Source organism: Phragmites australis, chromosome 13 (assembly GCF_958298935.1).
Source record: "Phragmites australis chromosome 13, lpPhrAust1.1, whole genome shotgun sequence".
Classification (NCBI taxonomy): Eukaryota; Viridiplantae; Streptophyta; class Magnoliopsida; order Poales; family Poaceae; genus Phragmites; species Phragmites australis.
The window spans coordinates 25,175,789-25,195,342 of NC_084933.1; the positions used below are offsets into that span (position 1 = coordinate 25,175,789).

At 43.7% G+C, this 19,554-nt stretch overlaps 1 protein-coding gene across 2 annotated transcripts; it reads right to left on the reverse strand.

The window, feature by feature from the left end:
* Window positions 1–628: 628 nt before the first annotated feature.
* LOC133889022 (probable serine/threonine-protein kinase PIX13) lies at window positions 629–5,148 on the reverse strand. Of its 2 annotated transcripts, XM_062329455.1 has the most exons (6): window positions 4,929–5,142; window positions 4,326–4,726; window positions 3,626–3,761; window positions 2,902–3,047; window positions 1,666–1,789; window positions 944–1,546 (listed from the first exon to the last, which is right to left on the reverse strand). In XM_062329455.1, the coding sequence occupies exons 1-6, from the start codon at window positions 5,002–5,004 to the stop codon at window positions 1,089–1,091; spliced, it is 1,341 nt and encodes a 446-aa protein (XP_062185439.1). In that variant the 5' UTR covers window positions 5,005–5,142; the 3' UTR covers window positions 944–1,088. The 2 variants fall into 2 exon arrangements, with proteins under 2 accessions (XP_062185438.1, XP_062185439.1); XM_062329454.1 differs by lacking the exon at window positions 2,902–3,047 and having other exon boundaries at window positions 629–1,546; window positions 4,929–5,148.
* Window positions 5,149–19,554: the final 14,406 nt, after the last annotated feature.

Here is a 19,554-nt window from a genome sequence, read left to right on the forward strand (position 1 = left end):
TTGTGATCTGATTGTTCTATTATATATTACAATTAAATCAACAATATAAGATCATACATAATTATATTTTGATAAAAAAAATTAAATATATGATAAACGACTCCCACAAAAGTTTAGCTAACCCTATCTAAATTATATCCATCCAACTAAATAAAAAAAAGATAAAATTAAGTGGATACCATCGCAAAAGTGCTCATATTGAAAAATAACATCGGCTAACATGTGGGCTCAGAGCCCAGATATCATCCTCACACCGATGATATTTTCTAACTTTTATGATTTTTATGATAATAATCAGCAAATTACCCCAATAAAATATTAGATCGTCCTTATACATACTAACAAAAAAAAATTAAATCACCTCATTTAATAACACATAAATAAACATATCTTATACATCCTTATCCTCCAACCAAACAACAAGAATCGTCGCTGTATTCTTGTAGCACATCTGCACATAAGTGGATTGGTCCACATCTGCACATAAGTCCTATTTGATCGATCCCGTCAGGGTACCGTAAACAGTCCAGTACGAACTGCACACTCATGAGAGCATTGGGACGCTGTACATTTGCCTGCGTTTTTTTACTTTTGAGGCATGGTTGCATTCATATTACGAGTACTACACTTGAAACATCGAAATACGCCCGACGCAAACATGCAAAAGTTCCCTTTTAAGCTTGCCCCGCGAGCATATTTATCTCACTTTTAGCTTGTTGGGTTATAAGCAAATATCCGCACAAGGAACATACAGATTTATGCTCGAGGCTTCCATGAGATCATGACGTAGTTTTTGTCTCAGGAACTACATAGTATGTACAACAAAAACTAGCAAAAGGGGAAGATTGATGCAAAAACCATCCTCCTGAACCTGTACCAGCCAACACTCCAACAATTAGACTTTCATACAGCATCTTTCTGGCTTCCTCGGTCCTCATGTTGCACAAACGATAACAATTTGTGACAAAAGCGACGAAAACGTCTTTGCACTTGCCGGGAGAAGCCCAGGACGATGGGAAAACTGCGCCCAAACTTGCGGCTCAGCTCGATCAATGCTGGCCTGCTGGTCCGGTTGTGGACCAGTGGTGCTACCTCATAGTTGGAGACTGGTGGTGGCTGCTCCGCGCCCCGTCCGACCCGGACCTCGGGCGCGACGAGCGGTGGTGCCCTTGCCCACCCCGCGCTGCTGCGGCGGCCTGCGGCGACGTGTCGTCCCGCGGCGCGCCCCTGGGACGCACCCTGATCCGCTCGACCTCCTCGAGCGCAACCACGACCTCGGCCATGGAGGGCCGGCTCTTGGGGTCGCCCGAGAGGCAGTGCAGCGTGAGCTGGGCCGCCTGCACCGCGGCCCTGGACGGGTACTGCCCCTCCAGCCGCGGGTCGATCAGGCGCGCCAGCCTCCGCCGGTCCGCCAGGTACGGCTTGGCCCAGTCCACCAGGTTGTGCTGCTGCGCGGGGCGGGCCGTGTCGAGCGCCCGCAGCCCCGTGAGCATCTCCAGCAGCACGACGCCGAAGCCGTACACGTCGCTCTTCACGTACAAGTGCCCTGGAGACGTACGTAGACGAGCACATACAAGTTTGAGCATCATATCACGCGCAATCGCAACACCGCGACTTGTGCCGGTGGATTAATGTGCGCGGCTTAAGGCGAGTGAGCGTACGTACCTGTGGCAACGTACTCCGGCGCGGCGTAGCCGTAGGTGCCCATCACCCTGGTGGTGATGTGGCTGTCGCCACCGGTCGGGCCATTCTTCGCGAGGCCGAAATCCGAGAGCTTGGCGTTGTAGTGCTGCGCGGGAGAAAACACGGGTTCGTTAGGTGAGTGTTTGTCTGATTGAGTGCGTGGTTTGTTTAACTGGGGGATTTTTTTTAAAAAAAAACCGAGAGCTTGGCGTTGTAGTGCTGCGCGGCAGAAAACACGGGTTCGTTAGGTGAGTGTTTGTCTGATTGAGTGCGTGGTTTGTTTAACTGGGGGATTTTTTTTTAAAAAAAACAAGTATAATTTATAGAATCCCAGGAGGAACCTGTCTCATCCAACACTGAAAGGACTCCATGTTAGTCGTCTGCAGCATACTGCGAGATCAACTCTTATCAAATTACAGAAACGAAATTTTATCAGAGCAGAAAGCTGCATACATATGTAACCACTAAACCCTTCACCTGTCCACTCAAGTAAATACACAGCGGCATACATAATACAACAAGTACCGGACTCCAACAACTCATACATAATACAACAAGTACTAGACTCTAACAGGTTGTTGGAGAGCACATCAAAAGTCATTGCCAAAGAGCTTCGGCCGGATTTCATCGATTTTCAGCGGAGTTGTGATCATTTTATGATGGAACATTCAGAAAGAGAGAAATCGGAGATTTTTTCAGTATAAGAAGGAGGAAGCTCTCTTGATGGCTCAGTTCATCAAAGAGCAAATTGGCGCTTTGTTTTTATCTCTTGTTGTTGAACTCCTGGCTGTATCTCAGTTTTGGACCACCGGTTTTTGAGTTATAGTGTGTTAGCCGTGTGTTTGTCGTCGCCGTGATTTTGTTTCCACAGGCAGCAGCCTATCAGTTTTTCGTTGCAAACCTTTTTTTACTCATGCTCTAATAAACGGCAAATCTCCTGCCGACTTTTTAAAAAGTACAATTTATAGACCACTACTATTACTGGCGGAACTTGCAGGAGATTACGGAGGGAGCCAACCGGAAAACACTAGTTTAGACAATGTTACTATAAGTTGGGGCTACATTAGTATCTACTTGGTCTTTTAAGTAGCCAAATCCAGCACTATTCCCTTCACAAAAAATAAAATAAAATCAAGCACTATTCAAGCTCTAAAAGGCTCCGCCACTATTTCGGCGCCATCAACGAGTATTTTATGGAGTTCGGGGTGCGGCACATACCGTGTCAAGGAGGATATTTGAGGCTTTGAAATCCCGGTAAATCACTTGTTGCTTCTCCGACGAGTGCAGGAAGGCGAGGCCACGGGCCGCGCCGATGGCGATGCGAAGCCGAAGGTTCCAGGGGATTGGTTCAAAGGATGCGCCCTCTGCTTAATTTCAAGGAATTATTGTTATTTTCACCGTGTCAGATTATGGTATTCACTTCAAGAAGCGCAACTAATTGATCTTATGGTGGTCTTTGTTCGCAATGCATATTTCAGGTTTGATGTCTGTGTATATAGAGATTCATGTTCTAACTTTATTTGAAAACAAGTTCTACTTCAGGGATTACTAAACTCTAGCTTGTTATCAACTGATTTTACTATGCATCTCTACAAAAAAGGAAATGTTAAAAGGAAAAATGATTTTGGCACGAAAAAGAAAGCAGACTTGTTATGCATACCAAGCCCAGGTACTGGCCCGGCCCAGATAGCATGTCGGTATTGAGTTGACCCTGACAGGTGGCTTACAGGCCCCACATATGATCATGTCACTATACTATTGGTTGGATGCATTGTCACAATAATTTTGCTTGGTTTACTTGTAAGGACTATAAGCATCAGACTACATCTGTCGGCGGCAATCCAATATCGTTGTCAGCAAGTAAACCCATTCTTTATCAAATCAATCCAGTGAGGTCGCAAAGAAACAGAAAGGAAGCAAGAAAATGCCAGAGAGGACTCACTTCTGAAGAGGTGGTTCTCCAGGCTGCCTTTGGCCATGAACTCGTAGACAAGCAGGAGCTCCTTGTGCTCCAGGCAGTACCCCAGCAGCCTCACCAGGTTCGGATGCGACAGCCTCCCCAGGAAGTTCACCTCAGACTGCAAAATTCCGCCGTGCGAAGACGTCACGCGTTAGCTCGGCAGGAGCGCAAGATAGACCAGCGGGAACGTGCCGACCAGTCGGCAACAACTGCGTAAAAACGGAACTGGTTGCTGCGAGCCCACGCGCATCTTCCGCGGAAACGCTGAGAATTCAGGCGATCAGATGAAGCAGGACAGGGCGGCACCAGCTCGCGCACAACTTAATCTATCCCGTTCCCACGCAAGGAAGCGGCGCAGCATTCTCGCACCGGCGAATTAACAAGTCCACACTATATGCATATGAACATTTGAAAACGATGGCCTGGCGACAGGCCATGTGAACAAGCGGTATGGATGTTGGATGGAATTGTAATCTGGTTGTAAGCTGGTAATCAGCTAAACCGAGGTTACTGCATATAGTCTACGATTATCGACAACCAGGCTATGGTTCCAATTATTTGAGCTCATCGAGCTAGCCTGGCGAGAAGTGAACTCGGATTGCAAAATCACGCGCGATGCTGTCCATTTCACAGTGACACGGCAACCAGTGCGGCGCTAGCGAGTAGCGCGGCGTGTACGTACCTGCCACTCTTGCAGCCCCTGCACGCTCTCGGGGTTGAGCTTCTTGACGGCGACGACCATGCCGGTGCCGCAGCGCACGGGGCTCATCGTCTTCTCGTCGACCCAGCCCTTGTACACCCGCCCGAATCCTCCCTCGCCGAGGATCGTGTCGGGCTTGAAGTTCCTCGTCGCCGCCTTGAGCTCGGCGAACGTGAAGATGCGGAGGTTGGGCACCTCCAGGATCCTCCCCTCCGGGTAGGCCCCGGCGTCGGCGGTCGCCAAAGGCCTAGAGCTGCTGCTGGTGCTGCTACTTCGGGCGGTAGTGCTGCTGTTCATGGATGAACTCGGGGACCTGCTCGGGTGCCCTGAGCTCATGGAAGCGTCGGCTTTGGGTGCCGCCATGGGATCCGGCCTTGCAATTGCTGTCGAGAAACAAGAAATTGATGAGCACAGGAGATCTGAATCTGAAGGTACTCCATCTTATTGAATTGTGTCAAGAACCAAGTAAGTTTAGAGCTGGTAAACAATGCTGAACTCAAGGAACCATTTATGCAAGCCTGCTAGCTGCCAGTATGGCCGAATCATACGGACGAAGGAAAATGAACGAACAAGAAGTTGCAGTACCTTGGGGGTGTCCGTGGTGGCCCAAGTTCTTCACGGACTCCACTTCGGCTTCCTCCGAGCCGAGGCAGTTCCCCATCGAAGCAAACAACAGAAGTTCGCTCCACGGCTTCCTGCCTCCTCTCTTCTCCTGGACCCTCTCTTTCTTGTGCCTTTGCCAGCGCCAGCTGCCGCCACTCCCCCTCCTCCTTGATTCGCTTTCCCGTCGCGCGGTGATATAAAAAGGCGCTGCCTCTCCTCGTGCGGACGTGCGATCGCCGAGGCTTACGCGTTATGGGAGACCTTTCGATCAGCTGGTGTTGACGTCACGGGGCATTTGTCTGCATGCATGCAGTGACAGGAGCATGATTTATAATTTAGATGTGCATACTATATTAGTACATTATATATAACTAACTTTTTAGATAACCATAAATATTAAACCTCAATCTGCAATGAACCCTAGACGTGGAACATCACTAACCTTGCCTGTAAATTTTCACAAAATTTACTCCAAACTAACACGCAAACCCTAGTCAAATTTTTGCAAAAAAAATTGAAAGCCAAAAAACCAACCAAAAGTTCAAGTTAGAGATCACAAAAATGAAGGTTATATAAGGGGTTCTCACAATATTACGGGTCATATCCGTGGTCATTGCCGTCGGAGAAAGAGTCGAAGTTGTCGCAGTCACCGACGTTATCCCATTCGAGGATGAGCCCAAGTAGTTGCGCCCTGCCGGCACCTCACTAGCACCGCCCCGTCATGTTGGCGCTACGAAGGCTCGTTCTGCCGCTATCACCCTTCACCTTGACTCTTACCAGGGGCATGTGTTAGTCGATTGGACCGGTGGCGAGTGGCGACACATAGGTTGAGTGGTGGTCTGGTGACTTATGAAGTTCTAGATGTTAATTGGATCGCTCGAACCATTTGGACTGGCTGTAGCCGCATCTTGGACTTGCCCGCTTAGGTTGTTGTGCTTGTTGTCAAATAGAGATTGTAGAATATGATATATATAATAAATATCAAAAATTTAAGGTGTAAATCTCTGTACCCATGACCCGGACCGCCACTACATGCATGCGCTCAAGATGGCAGTGTCAACACTCACCAGGTAGGGATGGCAACGGGGCCAATCCCCACGGGGAATGCTTCCCCATCCCCGTCCCCATTTAGCTATCGGGGGAAAGATTTCTCCCATCCCCATCCCCGCGGGGAATTTGCGGGGATCGGGTCCTTAATGGGGATGTAAAATTGAATGATATTTGATTATTTTTATATATTAATAATATATACGTTGTATAAATAAGTAATTTATTGATGTATACGAGGGTAATTAATACAAGATTGATTAAATATCGTAGGTTAGATAAAAAAGAATAAGAGTAATTTATTATTTACTCTACGTAATGTAATGTGTGTACATTTATATACTAAGAAAAATATGTATATATGTGATATCGGGGATATAGCGGGGAGCGGGGACGGGGAGCGCCTTCCCGTCTTCGTCCCCATATAAGTTCACGGGGGACGAAATCTTCCCATCTCCGTCCCCTAATAGAGGAATTCCCTGCGAGAAATCGAGGACCGGATCCCCATTGACATCCGCCAGCTCTCTTACTCTTGGGTTTCCCATTAGTACATCTTGTTTGGCCTAATAAAGTGCAGAGAGTTAGAAAGAAAGACCGTGCATGCGTTTAATTACTTCGGGGAAGTCAAATTCTGACCTTTTAACCATCCATCTGTCCAAATGATGAACTAGAACCTGGCTTACTCCGATTTCTAAAGGGGAAAAGGAAGGAGAAGAAAACTGGCTTACTCCATTTAGAGATGAAATTCTTGTTCTCACTAGCCATTTCACATGTTAAAAAAAAAAATAGCGCGACACGATAGTTTGCTATCACGAAGATGATAGAGCATGCATTGCACGTGCCTGCATTTCTACCCATGCTTAGCTGCTGGGCCTAACACGTCGCAACTTTAGGCGAACAATTTGACACGTTATCTTTTGCTTCGGGCCTCGTATGAACAAAATCTCTGGCTGTTTCACCTTGAACCAATGAACTTGTAAGAAAGGTCAAAGACTCAAAGTGCCACAGCTCGGATTATCGCTGGATGGCAAGCCTACCACCACTACTTAACGAGCAACAAAGTTGTCAATTAATCTTTCTTTCGTCTCTAGGAGGGGCCCACTGTTGAACATTAACCTCGATCTCATTGGATTACATGTAATAAAGTTCAGGGGCGGACCACATTGAGGCTAGGGCTGCATATGATACCGAGTAAATTTTTTTTTTCAACTATACATTATATATATCAAACCCGTATAACACTTCTAGTCTAATAAATAGGATATCTAGATCTTAACTTAACCATTGAGATAGATCCGTTACTAATAAATTAAGATTATGGCTTTGACAAAGTTTAGATAAAAAGCACCAGTATCAGTATGATACATAGCAAATGTGTTTCACTAGTTTGGTAAAAGGCCTAGAGATTTGATGGGATTGTGTCATCTTTCTACTTTCTAGTCAATCCGTGTATTGCAGCAGTTGTACAATACACATCGAGATCGAATCGATCTGAGAATATCATATACAATGGCAAGGGAGACCCGTTTAAAAGTGGTCCTTAACTGCGGTGATTGACTTGTTAAGTTGGTACTATATTGTTCACAACTCACGTATCCCGTTGCCTGTTAATTTATTGTACTTGATGATCGTATCCCGTTGCAGTGTGATACTAACTGATAATATGATCATACGTTAGGAGTACTTTTTTTGCGGGGTAGATCATAAGATATTACGTTGACGCGATTTCGACGCGGTTCAATTTTTTAACCGTACACATTAGGCCTACTACACGTTTCATTAGAAGAAAAAAAGTTGCACAGCACAGCCAAACACCTACACAACCACTCTGCGCATAGCTTATGTGTTTTGTGAACAGTTGCTCAAAGCTTTGTAACATCGAGCCCATCGTACAGTTCCTCGCCACTCGCACTCGAAGTAAGGAAAGTCAGGCCCGTTTCTATTGTAAAATAGAAAGTTAATTTTAAAGTATAACTTAATTTAGATACTATGATAATTAATTCTTATATTATAACTATTTATTTTTACTTTTGTTTTTGAGTTAGAATCCATATTTAGAAGAAAAAAATAATTGGGCTCTTTTGAGGTAGATTAACTTTTGAGGTAGCACTTTTTTGACACATGTCACGTACCAGCGTGAACTTGCAAACAAATCTCAGAACTTCAGTTTTTGCCCTCGTGTGGTGGAGCGCTCGCTCGTGCACCCTTTGCCCTCCTTCCCTTTTGCCTTCGTCGCCGTGTGTGTCACCTCAGTATCCATCGGAGAACGAGGATGCGCCAGGTGCGGGTTGGAGGAGGCGGCGGCGTCGCCGCCACGATTCTGGAGGACGAAGAGCACGTGGCACACCGGCGCCGAAGAAGGTACAGTATGATTCTGTCTTTTTTTTGTTGAACATTTTTTACTGATTTTTTTTATCTGAAACATTTTTTCTCTTTTTTTTTGTTTTCCAAACTCTTTGTTTATTCTTTTGATTAAAACTTCTTCCGGATTTTTTTGAAGATTTTTTATCAAATATTTTCTTCTAGAACTTTGTTTTGTTGAAAATTTATGCTTCAGATTTTTTATCAAAACCTTTTCCTCCATATTTCTGTCAATTTTTTCTTCCACATTTTTTCTTTTATTTTGAGAAAAATGCTTTAAAAATTTTGATCAAAACTTTTGTTCTAGATTTTTATAAAAAAAAAATCTTTCCAGATTGAGGAGGAAGGCACAGGATAGAGGCACCTCACCATGTGCGCTAGAAAGGAAAGCAACGGGGAGCGCTCACACCACGAAATTGAAATATAGCTTCGTCATTTTTCCTGCCTGTACTCGTGCCGTCGTGCGCGAGGGGGCTCGTGCGCTAACTAGCAGGCAACCAATTTTCTACAGCATGGTGTCAATGAACGGATGCCTATTGCCCAACTTGCGTGGTCTAACGCGTTCAGACATTAGACATACTTTGCATGGACGCACTTAAATTGTAAGATTAACTAGAAAGTAGGTTTATTCTATTCGCGTGACTAGTCTCGCCGTAATATTTTATCATAATATTTTTATTAAAAATAATCTTTTTAGTTTTTTTATGAGCTAAGTTACTATCATTTAGTTACGAAACACATAAAATTAAAAGAAAAGATAAAATTATGTCAATAGAAGAGAAAATTATTTATACTCTAAACTTGTACTCGAATCGTATACATGTATTGCTTCAATTTTAGTATATGTTTTGATCAACTACAAAAATCGTATGTTAGGTGTAGACAACCTAATCAAAATTAGAATAGGTTTGTCTTGTCTGCGTGTTGTGACTTGCTTGCTGTCTACTTGATACGATAACTTTGAGTTATATTGTGCTTCTTAATCTATTATCTTAGTAAGAATTTAGAATTTTTTTTATTTTTCATTATGATTTTTTGCTATTGGTTAATTATATTTTACATGGACTCTTTATTTAGGTATTTAACTTTTTATAATAATCTTTTGTTTCTAAGAATATATGTGTTATGGAACCTTCTGTTTTCTATTCTAACCCTAATTTTAATTATTATTTATTTTATTTTATTTGGATTCTTTATTTAGATATTTTGCTTCTCAAACCGTATGGAAGTCGAACTGCTAATTTTTTTAATAATTTTTAATTTTAAAATTAGTTATTTATTAATCATATTTGATATGGACTCTTTGATTAAATCTAGACTATTAGATATTCATAATAATAGGTGATATAGATCTTTTTCTTTTTTTCAATTAATGTGGTAATTCCGTAGCTTTAAGAGTGAGCATGATACTTATTTTTTCCCCTCAAATATTAAGATAACATATTAGGAATCTGATTAACAATGCCATAAAGGTAGATACACCACATATGTTTTGGTTGTATAAATATGCTAAAAATATCACTTAATTTATAGCTTCGGCATCGAACGAAGTTTTGTACAAAACAATTGTGGAGGGTTAGCTGGTTGGTTGAGAGTACAGATATACATCTAAATCATCCAAGTTCGAGTTCTTAGACGTGAATTTGGGTGATTATTTCTTTTCAATATATAAAGCCATCTCGTTTCTCGGTCTAGCTTTTTCATGTTCAAAACAATGAAAAATAGGGTTTACTCGTCCTGTCCACACCCAATTCTTCAGTTAGTGCCGTTTGCCACAGTATAATGCAATCAACAGCACCACCATCAGAACAGAGAACACGACAGGGTATATACAAGCATATTCTGAGAAACTGACCGTAAACATGGATCAGCTATCATCTGTTTACACCAGAGTGAGTTAACCGGATAGCGTTGACCAGTTTTGACACGCAACTACATTTGGGAGCTCAATGTTGAGTCTAAAACGGATATGAGAAGCTAAGCTTGGCATCCACAAGCTGGGTGGCAAAATAGCGTGAGGCGTAAGCAGCGAGAGAGAGGCGGACCACAGCGAGAAAAGGAGGAGCCTGGACTGACTGGAGTTGGTTGGATTGGGCTTGTCCTCTTGCCTCACACCTTTGCATGCCTTTGTTGCGAGTGACGAGGAGTAGTAAACTTGCAGCCAACCAGCTAGGCAGTCCTGCGGCAGTGACGCCACCACGCCGGAAGGCCGCTAAGTATATGGAACGGGACGCCACAGATCCTTCTCTCCTTGGAAAAAAGAGTAGAAAGCAGATGGGCATTTTTATTTTTGATTCAGGCTTGCCTGCTGTCAGGTATAGAATGTATGCAACGCGTGAGCGCATAAGTACGACAGCCGAGCTCCGCTTGCACGCCTACAATCTCTAAGAATATCTTTAACCATATTCTTTTCATCTTGTTCCCTTTCTGATTCACTTCCTCATTCCTATTCTCATCTCTAACAGCTTCCTTTCGAAGGAAAAGTAGAAAGAATCTCGTCATGTAGAAAATGATCTTAGTAATCCTTTCGTGACGAAAACTGTAAAGAAAAACTATTAAGATGCTAAAAATAACAAAAATCCCTTCATAACAAAAATATGGGTCGTGAAAGTAAACGGTTGGCAATGATCTAACAATGCAGCAAGTGATCTGCACAAGCAACACTAAAGCATCCATAGTGGAACACAGCAAGCGCAAATCACTGAGGTGTTCTTATTATTGGCACCCTGACAAGTATAGTCACTTGAAATCCGTGTGACTTCAAACATCCACATCCCTTGAGTTATGTGTTTTTTTTTTGTTAAACATGGCTTAAATAGTTAAATCTCTCATGCAACACTCGTCAGAAATATGAAATTCTTTGGAAGCTAGCAAAATAGTGCAATCTCCTTCAAGCACTGAACAATGGAAAGCATTGTTGTAGGTGTCCTGTTTTAGCAAATATGATAATATATTAATATGCAATTTATGTCAAAGATTTTTGACAATATATATTGATCGATATGCAGAAACAACCTCTACCAACGAATAGTCCATGGCACAACCGAAGCCCCAAGTGCAAAATAGGGCATTTTAATGAAGGACAAGGCAAACTGAAGTCCTTGTGATCATCGCGTGAATAAGCATAAAGTCAGTTGAGGAAAGTACAGAAGAAAACAGTGAGGAGATTGATGTAGATTTAGAAAGACGTTTGTACGAGGGGAACTTACCAAAGTAGCTTGTTTTCCTTCTAACGTCAGAGCTGTTTATGTGTGTTGCAACGCCGACAATCCAAGCCTATAACCATATGTTTGTATCATGTATTTGGCAAATCATTTCATTGAAGACCCTGGAAACATACAAATTGCTAACATTCAAAAGGAAAATTTAGCCTCGCAAAGGAAAAAAGAATAGAGAGCCAAGTTTAGAAGAGAGAGGCAGCTTTGCTTATCTCCTGATTTTCGGCTGACAGATTTTCCAGCATTCTTAAATCATGACTGAGCAAACTAGCTGTCATTTCTGTTCTGTGAGCAAGCTAGCTGTGTTGGATCTTCTGATATAAAAAGGCATATTCAGATGTGTATGCACTTCCAGGCTTCTGTCAATCTGTCTCTTGAATATCTCTTAGAAATTGCTTATGTTCCGTGGCACTGGCTCCATTTGCATCAGAGGAATCTGACCAAGTACAAATGAAATTAGAAGGTTTCTTGAATTTATTCAGAGCCCTACATTTCGATTTTCCACTCTCGTGACAACCAGCCTCGAGTCACCTCGTCAATCATCACATCATTGTCTTAGATTCCGAAAGGCCAATGCTGATGAGGCTAAACTTTCTGACTTTTGAACAGTGTTACACAGACACAGTTGCAGTGTTGAAGTCCGACTCAGGTGCGGGTGTCTGATTCGACAAACTCTAAAAAATAGAATTCGATTCGAAAATTCGTCTAATTTATATTAAAAATGCATTGTGTAGTTAGACAAACTACACTAGAACTGCTGAAAAATAGAAAAAAAAAAAAGAAAAACTAATCAGCCTAATACCCCCAACTATAACCCACATAGAAGCCCACTAAGGCTTCTTACCCCTTCGTGATCCTCCTCCTCTTCTCACTCCTCACTTCCCTGCCGCCTCTGCCATTTCTCCACCTCCTCTCTGCTCCTCCGTCGCTGCCTCCTCTTCTTCTCTCCTGTCACTGCCTCCTTCTTCCATGTCGCTCCCCCGCTGTCGCCTTCACCACTCCCCCGTCGCTACCTCCTCCTCCCCTCCCCCGACACGACCGAAGTTGTTGGATCCGCATCGCACTATAGCAGGTGCGAGTTGACACGCGAAAAAACTACACTAAAGCTACTGAAAAATAGAAAAGAAAAGGAGAAAAAAATAAATCAACTCAACGCCACCAACTGCAGCCCACACATAAGCCCACTAGAGCTTCTTTACCTCCTCCTTTTCTCACTCTGCTCCAGTGCTTGCTCTTTTGTGTAACTAGGGGCCTCACTTCCCTATCGCCTCTGCCATGTCCCCGCCTCCTCTCCTGCACTGCCACCGTCTCCTCTCTACTCCCCCACCGTCGCCTCCTCTCTGCTCCCCCATCTTTGCCTCCTCCTTCCTCGCCGCTCCCCCACCGTCGTCTCACCCTCTCCCCCGTCGTCACCTCCTCTCCTCTCCTGACGCAATCGAAGGTATCGGATCCGCGTCGCACCGTGTCGGGTGCGAGTCGACGCACGGATACACGTCGACATACCAATTTTTTTTTTCCGATTCGCATGTCAAAAGGTAACACTGCTTCTGACTATACCTTTGCTGTGTGACTCGTCGACATTTGCCCACTCTATCCAAGATCGACGCAGCAATTGCAGTGTACATTATATATGTATACAATACTTGTCTTTCCCCCACTAGCAGCGCCCAGAAGCTGCGCGCTTTGGGGCACACCCCCGCCCTTGGCCATTCTATCGAACACCTTGCGTGCGTCGGCAGACCACGAGCAGCCAGTTCGCCATCTCGACGCAGAGCAATAGGCCGTGGCTGCGCAAATCCAATTATCCAGAACCATATCGGCAGCCTCCGGGTGATTATCGATCAATTTACCACCGCGCCGGCCACACCCCACGGTACTCCTTCAGTCCACCTTCCTGCCTGAACACAACGCCTCCTTCTCAGGCGAGCCACAACTGGTAGTGCTCCCCTAGCCTTTCCCAACTCCACCGGCAGTGCTAGGGGGATCCGAGGGTTCCGACCGCCGAAGTGGAGCTCGAGCCACCCACCATGGGAGGTGGAGTTTGAGGTGGACGTCCGGACAAGCAGTCACGTGCGAACACCATCTGGCCCGTTCATTTGCTAATGAGCGGTTAGCATCTGCAGTATGAGGAATCTATCTATAACATATATTATCCCTCCAAGATTTTGAGCGCTCTCATGCGTTTAGGCACTGTAGCTACTGTAGCAGTGAACCCCACATATGTGTATGTATAGATATACAGATACATATATACATATATATACATATACATATATATATATATGTACGTATATATGTGTATACATATACATATATTTACACATATAATATAATTTTATTTTCAGAAAAATCCAAAAAAATATCAATAGAAATATTAGTTATATTAATAAATCGACTGAAATAATCTAAAATACAAAGAAAAATATATAAAACTCAAAAAATATGAAACAAATTTTGTTAGTTTCGTATTACTGTATTACTGTTGTCTAAGTGCTAAAATTATGTGCATACATGAAAGTACTACTGTTTTTCCTATAATTAAGTGAATATATTAAATATTGATAAATTCATAAGTAAATACTAATATTTATATTTTTATAGTAACATATAAGAACTTAGCTAGTATATGTAAGGGTAGGATTCCCGGTCTCCCTCCCCTTCGTGGAATAGAAGAAATAAAGAATTAGACGAGAGTTGTCACAAAGCGACGGAAAGAAATAGGAATCCCTCCTCCGCCCAAGGTTTAACTTACCGACCGGAGGTCGGTTACCGACCTCCGGCGGTAACCGAAAAAGCGCGGTAACCGCGGTAACCGTCCAAAAATTCAAAAAAAATTCGGAGAAAATTCATTCGGCAAATTTTGAATTTTTGCGAAAAAATCGGATTTTTTGGGTCTCGGTAACCGGTCGGTTTAGACCGGTTACCGAGCGGTTTGCTCGAGAATTCGAGCGGTTTTCTCGGTTACCGACAGGTCAAAAACCGAGCGCATTTGTGCGATTACCGAGCGATTTTTAGCGGTTACCGACATGTGTGGATGCATTTTCAATAATTAAGGTGTAAATCATAATAAACAAATAATTGGCCACTAAATCATGAGGAAAAATAGTATATAACCATCATATGTTTTCTAATATCATATAAAAATTTGGCATGACCTTTGCTAATTTTTTTATGTTTCGAAGGCAACAAACAGATAGTAATAGCAATTGAAGCACGAACATATAATTATTGTTTCGAATATATGCGTATATTACATATGCAGCGCCTGAAATTAATAAATATTTATGGAATTATCATGACCTTCGAAAGGAAATCTGCATCACATTTAGAACCACCAGCTTGGGGGCCGATTACATTCGGCCATATTGTACTCATCGGTGGACATTAGCATTAGCCGTCGTGTCGATAGTAACTCTGCTTTGAACTCAGCCCAAGTTTGTCCTGTCCATGCAGAAGTGGTTGACCATTGTCCTTGCAAAGTAGCATAAAACTCAGGGTCTTGCCACTCATAGACCCACTGAATAGGAGGCTCTGAATGAGCATTGGGGGCAGGATAGTGGTACGGATACGATCCAGAACCACTCTCCATGCCATAGCTGCTGGAATAGCTCGCACTATCTTGTGGTCCATCGTGGCCACCATGTGTTATATGCCTTGGTGAGGATGGAGCACCGTGATCCTGATCTTGCGTGGCATGTGAAAACTGACTCTCACCAGTGAATTGCACAGGAGGAACGACAGATGTTTGGCCTTGATGAGCATCACCGCCCTGACCATCATCATCACCGCTGTCAGTCTTTGAGCTGCTGTCATTCGATTCTTGGTAAGTTGGGCTTTTTGGGTCACTATTCGTGCTCTCATCGCTTTGCACTTGTCTTTTGCCCTTGCCCTTAGTCCTCTTGCTCTTCTTTCTTTGCGTCATTTGCTTCTTCCTCTTTCCCGTGTGTGTGTCACCAACCGTTGTAGCAGCCCATTGTTGCAAGTCAGGTGTGTTCACTGTGTCTGTCACCAGGTGAGTAGGCAAGGGTACGTCGCTATCTGTGTCCTCCTCGTCAAGCTCAGGGGCTGCATTTGATCTCCCGGTCTCCATCCAGTCCCGGAGCGGATTGTTATCCTCATTCAATGTGAGCTCCATAAGCCGCTGAAATGGATCATCATCAAGAGTTGACCTGATACCTGCATCCAAGTTGTTCTGTATTCTCAGGTTGTAGTTGACATACACCAACTTATGGAGCTTCTTGTAGCTTAATCGGTTGCGAACTTTGGTGTGGATAAAAGCAAATGTACTCCAGTTCCTCTCACAACCACTAGATGAGGCGCACTGTGACACTAGGCGTCTAGCAAGCATTGATAGTGTAGGTGTAGATGAACCAAACATGGACCACCATTGCGCTGCAAGTAGGTATAGTGATATGAGGCTCAGAAAAGTAAGTATAGTGATATGAGGCTCAGATAGATATGTAAAAATCTTCGTACACGGATGAGTCCTGCCGTCACAAGCCATCCGTGCAGCTAGAGGACCTGAGAATGAGAGAGACTTTGTCCGATACGTTTCAGCCTCAATAAGTGCTTCCGCGGCAGTAGTAACATCAGTCAGCCGCTCAAATGCCTCACGGAGATCTTCGAACAAGGTTGGACCTGTGCCATACGCGTAGTGCGTGCGGGGGTTCAAAGCGGCCGCTGCAAGTTGACGATCAAAACATTAGTACTAAAAGCATTAGAAACACAAGCATTTAAAAAGTGGTAGGAGTGTATTACCGGCATTCATGTATATCCCATTGGCTAGATCATTCATTCTACGATCGACAATTGCCATGTACTTATCCAAAGAATCCCTATCATTCTTATACAATGATTCATACTCATGCTTCACAATGGTGTATCTCAGGAGCACCTCACTCAATGTTGGCACTTTGTCCTGATCCGCAAAACGGAGGAATGCATACAATGGCTGGACGGAATCAACAACCATTTTTAGATTGTCCCACCATGGTAAGCTGGATAGGCAACTATGTGCATATCTTCCAATATCAGAACTAATGTATCGAGACTGCTGGAGCTCACTAGATGCCATCCATTGCATGAACCTGTCCTTTCGTCGTAGAAAGCTATCAAGAAATAGGTAGTTAGTTCCAAATCTTGTGGCATTCCACCTCACCAACTCTCCACCAATTGCTGCCTTCATCATTTTATGTAGTTTCGAATGATTGTACAGCCATCGTGATATAGCCCTTGCACTTTGGATGACAGTGTCGTGTTCTCTAAAATCGCCAACCGACTTCAACATTAAATTTATCGTGTGTGCCACACAAGACTGCCACGCGATAGCAGGATATTCCCTTCTCAAAACCTGGCATGCCTTCTTATAGTTGGACCCGTTATCAGTCACAATCTGTACAATATTTTCTGGACCTAAATCAGTTACCACTGCTCTTATCTCCTGCAATAAAAGAATGAACCATATAAATATGCAACAATTTAAATACTATGTTACCAACTGAGAAAAATAATATACCTTATTCAAATATTTAGCATCTTGACTGTAGCCGGTCGCATCAACAGACTTGTGAAAAAACATACGACCATTGCAATATATGAGGAAATTAATAATGCTCATGTGCGTCGGTACCGTCCACGAATCGCACATTACAGTAACACCATATTCTGAACATTCTAGCTTCCACTTGTCAAATATTTTCTTTAAAGCATTTTCGTTCTCGTCCAGATACTTACCATCTATATCCCGCCTTGTTGGAGATGGTACACCCTCGCCTGTTACAGAACAAATGATCATACCTCAAAAAGAAATAAGTATGACAATAATAAATTCATTACACACTAAATCACTCACCCCATTTTTGTGTTTCTTTAACTGCAGCGATAAAGAATGCATCGTCCGCCCTTCTGCCAGGAATGCCTGAAGTGTGAAAAAATTTGGACCATGCCACACCAATAGCTTCCTTCGCTTTCTTTCCCTTGGCACTCCATGACCCGGTGTCAATCCTCGGTTGCACAGGGGCTTTTGCTAAAGCAACATTGTAATCCCGGATACTTGGTGGTGGCTCCCTTGTTGACGATGCTCTTCTAAGCATCCTCTTTAATACAGATCCCCCTCTGTCAGTACCACTACCACCTCCATGCTCGTAGGACTCGCCTGACCTCCTCCTAAACTCTTCCTCATCCCTCGATTGACCTACGGCACGCTGCACCTGTTCCTCTTCCGTGTCCTCATTGTCGCTTGTCAAATCTACTTGAACTCTAGCTGATTCTTGCCTCCGAAGCCTCTCGTCTGCCTTTCCCTTCCTCTTATCTTTTGCCCTATCTAGCTCACGTCTGAAATAATCGCGTACATCTGGAGGCACCCTATCACAGTGTACAACATTTGATCCGCGTCCTGCCAAATGTTCTTTCAATCTTGTGGCACCACCGCCTTTCTTCGACTTATTGCAATAATTACACCTAAAACACGGAGCCAAATTGTCCCCATGCTGCCATACCACATCTTTATCTGTCATTGACTAGTTTGCAATTTCTCTGTACGAAGAAATAATCTCGAAGGTTAGCCTACTAATACATATGCCAACATGTGTTCAAATCGTTACCCAACTCAATTGAACAAAAATTGTCAATGCTTACCTAACTAATAAACTAATTTGACCGCATATTAGCATCATATACACCTACATAACCGATTATGTACCACATATGTTACCATCATTCACATGTACATGAACAATTCAATGTAATAAGGTCTATAGCTCAACGATTCACCCGAGCTCAACACCGAACAATGCATTTCACATGAAAGAACTACTACACAGTTCACAACCGAAGTAATAATGCATTGCATCGTCAAAATAACATGCTACTGACAGCTACATTGCTAAAATCGAGCTAACTACATCGGTTACCGACCAATAATGAACAAAAATCGAGCCCTTTTTAACAGTTACCGAATGGGGGAAAACGGTTACCGACGGTGCTCCACTCTCCGCGCCCGAGCAGGTGACGATGTCGGTTACCGAATGAAGTCGGTCGGTAACCGAGGTGAAGCAGTCGGTTACCGAACCTTCACCGCCGGAGTCGCTCCTTCTTCCACGGATTCGGTTGCCCGGTCGCCGGAGCCGCTCTAGCAGCTCGTGAACTCGCGATGGGGAAAGTGATTGCAAGCCTAGACGCGCTGACCGACGCCACCTTATCCTTTCGCCGTGGGCCACAAATGGGCCAGAGTATACTGTTCATTCGGCCCAGAACAGAAACGAGCCCATTAGAAATATGCCCGCACTTTGCTCATCAATTTGGATGTCGAAACGATATTTTTTTTCAAGTTGCGTTTTCACAGATACTCTTAAAATTACCTCTAGTTTTTATCAGATTTTTTTTGGATTTTTTTTTTCAATTTCAGTTTGAATTATTTGAATTCAAATTCGGTAACCGAACGATTTCTGAAATCGAGCCGCAGCGGGAAGGTCGGTAATCGCGCATTTTGGACGGTTACCGTCGCATTTTTGAACCCTGCCTCCGCCTCTATCGCCTTGTGATGATGGGCATCCACCACCGCCCTCGCCCGCCTAGCCATGCGGCTCCGTCAGCCACACTCCGGAGCTCTAGGCTTCTCAGCAACAACAGAAGCAAACCGTGCTTGTAGCCTTCGCACGGCCTGAAGATGTAAATGGGGACGGCTCAATCACATGCACCTTGTGTCCTGTTGCACCGCCGATCGACCATGCGAATCAAGCCCCCAGAGGATCCCAGGGTAATCATTAATCACAAACCCTTCATTTTTTTCAAGTATTAATATGTACAGTTAGCGTATTCGGTGTTCATGCTTGATTCCATGCTTGCAATAGGCAGCTCCCCTGCCGGTTTTGTTTTAAAAAGATGCTTGTAGTGCTAATGCCCTGTGTGTGCAAAGAGGATAAATATATCATAAGGGTCGCTCATTTATTTTCTTTTTAATTAGGTGTGTTTTTAATTATTGA

Coding starts and splice junctions, on each gene's coding strand:
- LOC133889022 (XM_062329454.1), bottom strand. CDS start 5,004: ATGGGGAACTGCCTCGGCTCGGAGGAAGCCGAAGTGGAGTCCGTGAAG. Junction 4,727..4,928: donor CCACCACGGACACCCCCAAG/GTACTGCAACTT, acceptor GTTTCTCGACAG/CAATTGCAAGGCCGGATCCC. Junction 1,547..1,665: donor GCCGGAGTACGTTGCCACAG/GTACGTACGCTC, acceptor GTACGTCTCCAG/GGCACTTGTACGTGAAGAGC.